Here is a 10,418-nt window from a genome sequence, read left to right on the forward strand (position 1 = left end):
CTGAACTGTGAGTCAATTAAAGATCTTTCCTTTATAAGTTACCCAGTCTCGGGCAGTTCCTTATAGCAGTGTGAAAATGGACTAATACGGTCAGGCGTGGTGGCTCATCCCTGTAATCTCAGCACTTTGGGAGACTGAAGTGGGCCTCCTGTGGCAAGGAGTTCGAGACTAGCCTGGCCAACATGGTGAAATCCCGTCTCTAGTAAAAATACAGAAATTAGCCAGGCATGGTGATGCATGCCTGTAGTTCCAGCTACTTGAGAAGCTGAGGCAGGAGAATTGCTCAAACCCGGGAGGCAGAGGTTGCAGTGAGCCGAGATCATGCCACTGCACTCCAGCCTGGGCGACAGAGCAAGACTGTGTCTCAAAAAACAAAAAATCAACAAAAAGCCATATTTTATAACTTGTTTAATAAGTGCAAATATATTCATATTATATATTAAGACTTTTTAATCTAAAAGTAATTTTTTTTCTGATGTTAATAGAAATAAAAATATGTCCTAGACACTGTGCCTCCAGAGCCTAATGGACAAGTTGGCCCTGCCTGGCGCCTTCAGGCCCAAATGCACATTTATCTGTGTGTGCCCCTCTCCTTTTTCAAATGTGTTTCCAGAGATTGCAGAGGGCCTTCTTCTGAGGATTAATGTTGGATTGACCTTTGGGATGCAGCCAAGGGATGCTTCTTTGGCCACTGTCTGTGGTACAAGAGGGCTTAATGAAGAGGGGGAGCTGCAGGCTGAAAGTCCTCTGGGAGGCCCAGAGAAGACCCTGTGCCCTGTCCCCAAGAAACTGTGGGCTAGTGTGATTGCAGATGGAAGGGTAGCGGAGGGGTCTTAGCTGTGGATGCGGAATAGAGTGGAGCTAGACTAGCTTTTTATGGGGCCTGGAGCCATTTCAGCAATTGGCTATCAACTTCCAGATGTTGGGCTAAAAGCCTAACTCCAGAACAGTGATTCTCACCCTGGGCGATTTTGCCTCTCTGGGGCCATTTGACAACGAATGAATACATATTTTTTGTTGTTCCAACCTGGGGAGGGTGCTGCTGGTTTCTGGTGGGTAGAGGCCAGGAATGCCGCCCAACATCTGGAGTAAACAGTTAGCCCCCTGCAGCAAAGGATTATCTGGCCCACTATTAGTAGTGCTGAGGTGGAGACCCCAATCCCAGAAGATGTTTCAGGCATCGAGTCTGGGTGAGCAGAGCCTTCTCAGAAGCTCCTGGATAGAGCTACACATGAGCCACCTTTCCCTTCTCCAACCAGACAAGATGTCATTCATTATAGCCATAATAGAGACTGGCTGCTTTCACCCAAGCCACTTCCCAAAAGGGTAGAGCCAGGTGAGCCTCTGAGCATCACAGACTTCGTGTCCACACAGTGGAGAGTTCCAGAAATGGTGGCAGGGTGCAGTACCGGCAGACTCCCAGAGCCCCTGTCTTCTCTAACACCCTCTGAATGCGGTATCCAGGTCTCCAGAAATCCTTCCTGCTGCTGTGGGCAGAAAGCTGGGTAGGGTGCAGTAAGCAGGGTGACGCCAAGGGTGATCTCAGCTACCAAGGGCTCGGGTGACGGCGAACTGGACGTTCCCACTTCATTTTATCTTTCTCATTTTGATCCTGAGTAGCTGGGGTGGAGGCAAAGGGCTCTTCTCTATGTTCCGATGCAGGGGTTGAGCGTGGGAAGACTTTCTAGCTTCTTTGCTCTCCTCCTGTGTTTTTGGTGCCTAAAGAGGGGAGGGGCAGGGAGCCTGAGATGGTCCCACTCAGGTCTGGGGACAGAACCCTGTCTGGGAAGGGCAGTGGGACAGAGGCAGGGAGGCTGGGGATGAGTGCGTGGGCTGCACGGGCGTCTGTGTGCTGCATTAGAGGTTAGTGTTGAGATGGAAAGTTGAGTGAACCTGACCTCTTCTGTTTGTTGTCCAGGTTTGTCTGATCTCAGACTTTCCCCGGCCTTTCTCTTTCACCCTTTTGTTCCTGACTTCTGTGGTCCATCTGAAGAGGGAAGGGGGGCTCTTCTCCATGGTTGCTCCCCCCAACACCACCCGTCTAGGAGGGTGTGGACCTGCTGGCACTGAATAAATCTGTACTGCACGATGGGGTGACTCAGTGTCCCTATTCTTGGGAACCTGGCAGGCAGCTGAGCAGGGGGACTCACTCAGCCTGCTTCTCTGGGCCCCTGGGTGTCTGCTGCTGTCCATGTGGAGGAGCCCGGGGGCAGGGCAGGATGGATGAGGAAAGCTGTGGGCTGGTGTCTGGGTCTGATTAGACATGGTGGGGCAGGACTCCAACCTAGCCTGGAGGTGCATGCTAAATCGGCCTTTTCCTGCTGGTGGTGCTGGGCTGCCGGGCTGCTGGAACAATTTAATCTCTGCTGGCTTCATTTATGGTACAACCCAGGCTCCCCAGAGCCCCTGTGGGAATCGCCATTCTAAATAAAAGAATTTTCCAGGTTTCAGAGGTTTTTTATACATTTAAATGTTTCAATTTTTTTTTCTGACTTTCAACAGTTTTGGATAAGTCTTTTAAAATGATGAATAGGTAGACTTTTAATTCCCTCGCCCTTTTGATGTCCCAAGATCATCGTCATCAACATAATTCTTGTTTTGGGCTATAAGACACGGAAATCCCCAGGGGTCGTTGAGGGGTGTGGCATTCATTGTTTGCCACGCACAAAATGTACCCGGAGTTTGTGTGTTTTGTTTTCTTAGTGTTCTCTTTCCTCTCTGCCATTTGATCCTTCTTGCCACCGTCCACATGCATTCCTTCTTTGTCCCTTCCATTTTGTTGACTTTCTTCCGCGGCAGCCTTGGAAAGCAGACACCCAGAAGCCAGGCTTCCTGGAGCAGCACTGTTGTGAACTGTCAAGGCTCTTCACGGGATGACTCTCCCCTCGTCTTGAGTGGAGAATGCCAACATTTAAACATGCGCAGCCATGGACACGGCTATGAGGATGTTCAGAGCTTACTTTCCTTGGTTTCCCTGTTCTCGGTTGGGTTCCATGCTGCTGAAGTAGTAGATAACTGGGGCATTCGTCATCACCATCAGCGTAATAGCCACTAGCAACCTGCATATAAAATTTCTGTGCTCCAAGTCGTTATTTATTTATTTATTTATTTATTTATTTATTTATTTTTGAGCAGTGTCTTGCTCTATTGCCCAGGCTGGAGTACAATGGTGCAATCTCAGCTCACTGCAACCTCCACCTCCTGGGTTGAAGCGATTGTCCTGCCTCACCCTTCCGAGTAGCTGGGATTACAGATGTGCGCCACCATGCCCGGCTAATTTTTTTGTATTTTTAGCAGAGATGGGGTTTCACCATGTTGGCCAGGCTGGTCTTGAACTCCTGACCTCAAGTGATCCACCTGCCTCAGCCTCCCCAAGTGCTGGGATTACAGGTGTGAGCCACCGCACCCGGCCTAAGTCGTCTTTTAACTGCTTTTCTTTCATCATAACTCTAAACAGCTCTTTGAAAAAAGAATTGTTATTATCCAGCAACCTACAGTTAAGAAAGTAGAGGCACAGAGAGGGTCTGTGCAGGGGAGAACATGTGCAGCTGATATAGAAAATGGCAGAGCTGGGATTTAACCTGACTACACCCCTTTAACCAGTGCTGCTACCCTGGGGACGGCGTGCTGGCTTCTAAAGGATGCTGCCGCACTGCAAGTGAAGACTGATTAGTTATTAGGCTCGGAGGGAGGGGGAGGGACGGGGCAAACCTCCATCAAATGCTCCATATGCCGAGGCCTATGCTGGAAACACCTTGACAGCAGGTGCTGCTGGAGTGCCAGCACCCGGTGCTGTCCCTGGCATGGAAGAGGCGCCCCCTCCTTTAGTTGGTGAGTGAGTTAAACCCTCGTATAGAATAGGAGTTATTCATTTGTGTTCTCAGGGCTGTAAGTTTTTGAAGATGCATTAATGGGGAAGAGAAAATGTGCAAGATTGGTTGAAAAACACCCCTCTGCACCCACCCAGATCTTGTTGGGACCTGCAGGAGAGCAGCTCTGGGTGGGATGGTCTGGGGCTGTTTGCTGTATTCCAAGGGGCTGGGGCTGGGGCTGGGTGGTGTGAGGCCCTGCCCTTCTGGAGCTTGCCGGGGCTTGTCACCCGGTTACAGCTCTGCTGTGCGATTCAGATCCCCTCTGCCTCCCTTGGCTGGACGTGCGTCAGCCAGAGTGAGACCGTGGCAGGCTGGAGCTGCTTTCAAGGCCTCCTTCACCTGGGCTGTGCACACAAAAGGTTGAAGAAAGTCTAAGGGGACTTCATGGATGCTTCTTGGACAGACATCATGAAGCTTCGTGCCCTGCAGTAAGCTGAAGCTATGAAGTGGAAGGAGTCATAGTCCCTGTTCTTGGTGCTCTCAGTATAATGGGGTTGGGGTGGGCTGCATAGACAGACTTGGGAACGAGGGAACATCAGTGGGGCAGAGCTGTAGCCGCTTCGGAGCAGCACTATGGGACCTCAGGCGGGGCCAGGTGGGCAAATGCAAGGTGACAGCAGGGAGGGTGCTGGGACCAGGTTCTGGGTGGCGATGTGGCCTTCCACTTCTTTGCCATACACGCTGCAGCCCAGTGATGTCTGTGGCACAAGTTTAAAAAAAAAACTCAACTAATTGGTGCTCTTCGAGACCAAAAATGAAGAACTTTAAACTGGGGGTTATGGTGGGAGAATCTGGGGGGTCCCAAAAAGGACTTAAACCCATTCCATGGTCAGGACCTTTCGAATACATTCGTCCCTCTGTGCGCCTCTGTTCTGCCCCAGCCTTGTAAGAGGGTCCCTGTCATTCTTCTAGAGCCAGACAGCCTGAGTTCAAATCCTGAATCCATCACTTTTCAGATTTGTGATCTTGGTCAAGTAACTGACCTCTGTGAGCCTCAAATTCTCTGTCTCTGAAAGTTGGGGAGGGTGCTGGTAGTACCCACCTAAGAGTTAGGGTGAAGCTGAAATTGATCATCTGTGTAAATTGCTCAGCACGGGCCCTGACAGGCTATCAGCACTCATTAGCCGTGCGTTATCTCCACCCTCATCATCGTTACAGTCCAGGTGGCTCCCGGAGGGCATGTCTCTCTGGGAAACTGGACCTGGAGCTCTTCTTCCCTTCCTGTCTCGGCAGACAATGGCGATGACCACTCGGAAGGAGGCCTGGTGGAGAACCACGTGGACAGCACCATGAACATGTTGGGCGGGGGAGGCAGTGCAGGCCGGAAGCCCCTCAAGTCGGGTATGAAGGAGCTGGCTGTGTTCCGGGAGAAGGTCGCTGAGCAGCACCGGCAGATGGGCAAGGGTGGCAAACATCACCTCGGCCTGGAGGAGCCCAAGAAGCTGCGACCACCCCCTGCGAGGGTCAGTGAGGGTCAGGCCTGGTGGGAAGGGTGGGAGGACAAGGAAAGTGGGGTCTCAGCTGGAGGAGGGCATCCCAATAGGACCCTCGTCTGGTGTGACCTGTGGGCAAAGCACCTTTCTTTCCACAAACATAGTTGTGGAACATACTGACCTTTGGGGCAATCAGTATCTCTGGCTGTGAAATAGACTGGACATGTGGTTTCTTGATGTTCTTTCCTTCTAAAACCTCCACATTTCTGTACGGTTTTGGAACATAGACAAAGAAAATGAATCCCAGAGATGAAGACAGAGTCCCTGAAACTTGCTTACTCTTTTTTTTTTTCCCCCTGAAATGGGGTCTCACTCTCTTGCCCAGGCTGGCGTATAGTGGTGCCATCACGCCTCACTGCTGCCTCCAACATCTGGGCTCAAGTGATCCTCCTTCCTCAGCCTCCTAAGCAGCTGGGAGTATAGGCATGTACCACCACACCTGGCCAATTTTGTATTTTTTTTGTTGTGGGAATGGGGGTCTCACTATGTTGTCCAGGCTGGTCTCAAACTCCTGGACTCAAGCAATCCTCCCACCTCGGCCTCCCAAAGCGCTGGGATTACAGGTGCCTGCCACTGCACCTGGCCTGAAACTCAGTCACTCTTGTTGCCATATGCTTCTCTCACTGAGCTACCTCCTCTCCTCTTTCCTTCCCAGTTCTGCCATCTTGGGTCCTGGCCCTGGTTGGTTTTATGGAAAGAAATGGAGCTTGGGCATGGGGTGGGGGCATAGAGACTCTGGAGACCGCCACTTGGATCGATATTTGGAGGTAGAGCCCGTTCTGACACATGAAAGCCACGGTCACAGAACAAGGAGAGGAGTGAACGTTCCCATTCATACAACTTTCTTTAGGGGCTGGGGTGGGGCACCCAGCATGGCAGGGAGATTCCTGGGCAGGCTGTCAGAAGTCCCTGTGCCCCCTGCTGGCTGTGTGACCATGGGAAAGTCCCCTCCCCGTGCAGCAGCTTCTCCCTGAGCTTGCGCCTGGCACGTGCTTCGTGGGCCTGCTGTCCTCACTCTGGGCGTCTCCTGCTGTCTGTGTGCGCAGACTCCCTGCCAGCAGGAACTGGACCAGGTCCTGGAGCGGATCTCCACCATGCGCCTTCCGGATGAGCGGGGCCCTCTGGAGCACCTCTACTCCCTGCACATCCCCAACTGTGACAAGCATGGCCTGTACAACCTCAAACAGGTGAGTGTGGGGCCAGTCCGGGCCAGAGCGTCTCCTCCTCAGCCCTGGGCCCCAGATGTGGCTTGTTTCTGCCCCACCCGCCTATAATCCTCTGAGGTCTGAGCTGAGTGAGAGACTCAGACTCCTGTCACCATGGGGATTGGAGCTGCCAGGCCGGGGAGGGTGCGGCTTTTCTCCCTGCCTGCGACGGATCAGTTGCTGGCTCCACTCGCCCAACCACTCACCGGCCTCACTTGGAGTCTGGGTTAGGAGGAGGCTCTTGGAGAAGGGAAGTGGCTTAAACCAAGCATCTTAGCTTTGATTGGACATTGGCATCGCCTGGAGCTCTTCCTGGCCCCGCCCCCAAATTGCCACATGCTAGGTCAGGTTTGCAGCTCTAACAAGCCTCATGTGAGGCTGATAATCTGAGAGCCACACTCTCACCATCATTGATTTCAACCATTGGCCGAGTTGCCTTCACGGTTTCGAAGTATCTCAGGGAATGAAGAGTCAGGGATGGAGAAATGCTGTTGGAAAGATTTTGAAAAGCCATCTAGAACAACACTGTAAATACATTGGAGAAAATGAAGTTTAAGTAAACCGCTCAGGAGCCCTTCTCCCTCCTCTTTCCACCTTCTGTTCATACACATTTTAATAGTCAAGTGTGCATATGCAATATTTTCCCTGTAACATACTTTTCTTTTTCTTGTTTTTGAGATGGAGTCTTGCTCTTGTCTCCCAGGCTGGAGTACAGTGGCGCGATCTCGGCTCACTGCAACCTCCGCCTGCCGTGTTCAAGCAATTCTCCTGCCTCAGCCTCCTGAGTAGCTGGGATTAACAGGTGCCCGCCACCACGCCTGGCTAATTTTTGTATTTTTAGTAGAAATGGGGTTTACCATGTTGATCAGGCTGGTCTTGAGCTCCTAACCTCAGGTGATCTGCCCACCTCGACCTCCCAAAGTGCTGGGATTACAGGCATGAGCCGCCACACCTGGCTGGGCACTGGGATTTAATAAAGCTGCTCTGGTGGTTCTAATGGCAGTCTGGGCTGACCTAAAGTGTGGATGTGTGGAGCCAGAAGGTGGGAACAGGGCTCTGCTGATGGCCCAGGGGTCTCACCTCTCCTCCACCCTCTTCACCATCCCGGCACCTTGACCCTCTAAATATTAGTTAGTATTAAAAGCTATTTGTGTACATGCCCTCTAAATGTAAGCCGCCTAACTCCATTTGGAGCTCAGAAGAAAAAAACCTCGATCACTTCTCATGGAAAACAGGCTGTCTGCTGCGTCTTTGGGTAACTAATGTGGTTTGCAGGAGTAGTTAGCTTGTGCATGAGACAGAGGCCTTGGCGTGGGAATGCCTGGGGAATACCTGGCTTCCATCTCAGCTATGCTTCTTACCAGCTGTGTGACCTTGGGCCAGTTGCTTAGCCCATCTGTGCTTCCGTTTTATCATCTGTAAACCAGGGATAATGATGGCATCTAATTCACAAAGTGGTTGTGAGGATTAAATGACTGTATTTGTTAGAAACTGAACGAGCGGTGTGTCTTTGCTCACTCAGTGCCTGGCACACACTGATTTTGATCGCAACATGAGGGTTTGCACCTTACAGTGTGACTAAGCTTCGGCAGGCTGGGTTCCCTCCACTGGAATAGGACCTCCCTTGAGACTGGGGACTGAGTCTTTTCGTCTTCGGGCGTCCTGAATGGCCTTGCTAATCAGAGGGGTCCCTGGGCGGGCAGCGTCAGTGTCACGTTGGAGCTCGCTAGCCATGCAGAATTTCCAGCCCTCCAGGGACCTCCTGAATGGGAATCTGCATTTCATCAAGGTTCCCTGGCGCATATTTGAGGTTGCGAAGCTCCACCCAGCAGTGCGTGGGTAGCTGCAAGGGGTGGCTGCTCAGTGGATGCCGGGTTGAGGGAGGGAAGGAACATTGCTGGCTGCGGGCTCCTCCACGCTCTTCTCCTCTCTCCCCAGTGCAAGATGTCTCTGAACGGGCAGCGTGGGGAGTGCTGGTGTGTGAACCCCAACACCGGGAAGCTGATCCAGGGAGCCCCCACCATCCGGGGGGACCCTGAGTGTCATCTCTTCTACAATGAGCAGCAGGAGGCCCGCGGGGTGCACACCCAGCGGATGCAGTAGATCGCTGCCAGCCGGTGCCTGGCGCCCCCGCCCCCACCCCTCTCCAAACACCGGCAGAAAACGGAGAGTGCTTGGGTGGTGGGTGCTGGAGGATTTTCCAGTTCTGACACACGTATTTATATTTGGAAAGAGACCAGCACCGAGCTCGGCACCTCCCCGGCCTCTCTCTTCCCAGCTGCAGATGCCACACCTGCTCCTTCTTGCTTTCCCCGGGGGAGGAAGGGGGTTGTGGTGGGGGAGCTGGGGTACAGGTTTGGGGAGGGGGAAGAGAAATTTTTATTTTTGAACCCCTGTGTCCCTTTTGCATAAGATTAAAGGAAGGAAAAGTAAAGTGTGTGTCTTTTGCTTGAGTCTTTGGGGTCTTCCATGGAGAGATGCGGAGCCTGGCCTAGGTTGGCCTACTCACCAGCGTCCAGCTTTGCCCCTGGCTCCTAGGAAAATGGGAAAGGCCCCGTCTCCGTTTCCCATTCATGAAATGGCAATAAGAAATAATGGGAACCTCCTGAATCCAGATCAAACCCTCCAGTGCAGCCTTAGGACTCTCAGGTGAGGCTTCTGCCCCCATGCAGCCCGTGCCTGGCACTTTAGAGGGGCAGCATGAGTCATGGGGTGGGGGTCAGGGGAGACGTGGAGCGTGGGTCCAGCTTCCTCCCTCCCACATTCAGATAACACTGCAGTGGGAGATAAGGAACAGGAAACGTTGGGATTGGGGTTGTCTGGCCCCTGAAATAAAGGAAACTCCCTCCTGCCCAGGGTGAGACATTTCTGTTCAGCCCCCAAAGAAAGGGAGTTGGGCTGTGGTTAACTGGCTTACTCATAAAGATGACACCACTGAGAATTCAGGCGACCAAATGATTTGGTCTCCAGACCAGCAAATATCAATTGAAACAAAGTGCTGTGATTTGTCAAGGTGTGCAGGCTGAGACTGTGGAAGGAGACAGAATGTGTTCTGTTTCCTTAGCAGAGTTCCACATCAGAGCTCACCTACCTCTGCCACTCAGTTCTTCTGGCCTCTCAACTCCAGTGAATTCCAGGGGTCTTATGCACCCCCACCCCTGCCTTTGCGACGCGCCATGGGGGGAGAAAGCTCAGCATTCGAGGCCCACAGTCCCTGCCCCCTAACCTTCCTCAGCACGTGGCCCAGGGCCTGGCCTCTCCTGTCACTCCCCGCTCCTGTGGCTGGAGTCTGATCCCTTCCCACAGAGGAGGGGCTCCCCAGGGGCCTGGCCCAATCCATTACCTTCCAGACCTTCCATCTGGTGAGTGTGGGGAGGCGGAGGGATGGCGGGCCCTTTACCAGGTGTGACATAAGTGTAGCTGGAATGCAAGACAGCTTTCGGAAATGGCACAAGATGAGCTTTCTTGGAGTGCGGGAAAACCAGATCCCCAAGAATAGATGGAGTCCTGCCAGGAGGGTGTGTTCTAGGCTGCCCCGGGCCAAGGCCAGCACTTGGCCACTGCCCCAAAAGTATTCATTCAGTGGATCCTTGTGCATCCATGAAACAGGCACTATAGTTAGTTACACTTTACAGATGAGGAAAGGGTCCCCAGAAGTGCCCAAACTCTTCTGCCCTGGGTCTGGGGACTCCTAACTCCAGCGCGTGGCACCCACCCACCCCTGAATTATACTAGCCCTGTGGGTGGAAGCAGGCGGGATGCTTGGAGAGGGCCTAGAGGGCTCTGGGCACTGAATGGACCTGGGGCCTGAAGCTCAGCAGTCCCTGCGTGGGGTCTGACTGGCTTTT

At 52.7% G+C, this 10,418-nt stretch overlaps 1 protein-coding gene across 1 annotated transcript in view; it reads left to right on the forward strand.

Moving 5' to 3' along the window:
- IGFBP2 (insulin like growth factor binding protein 2) overlaps positions 1-9,004 on the forward strand; it is a 29,385-nt gene extending 20,381 nt beyond the window's left edge. The window contains exons 2-4 of the mRNA XM_005574235.4: positions 5,106-5,335; positions 6,412-6,552; positions 8,509-9,004. Of these exons, the coding sequence (XP_005574292.1) occupies positions 5,106-5,335; positions 6,412-6,552; positions 8,509-8,673 (536 nt within the window). The 3' untranslated portion in view covers positions 8,674-9,004. The remainder of the gene's footprint in view (positions 1-5,105; positions 5,336-6,411; positions 6,553-8,508) is intronic.
- Positions 9,005-10,418: the final 1,414 nt, after the last annotated feature.

The sequence above is a fragment of the Macaca fascicularis genome, chromosome 12 (genome assembly GCF_037993035.2).
Source record: "Macaca fascicularis isolate 582-1 chromosome 12, T2T-MFA8v1.1".
NCBI classification, from domain to species: Eukaryota; Metazoa; Chordata; class Mammalia; order Primates; family Cercopithecidae; genus Macaca; species Macaca fascicularis.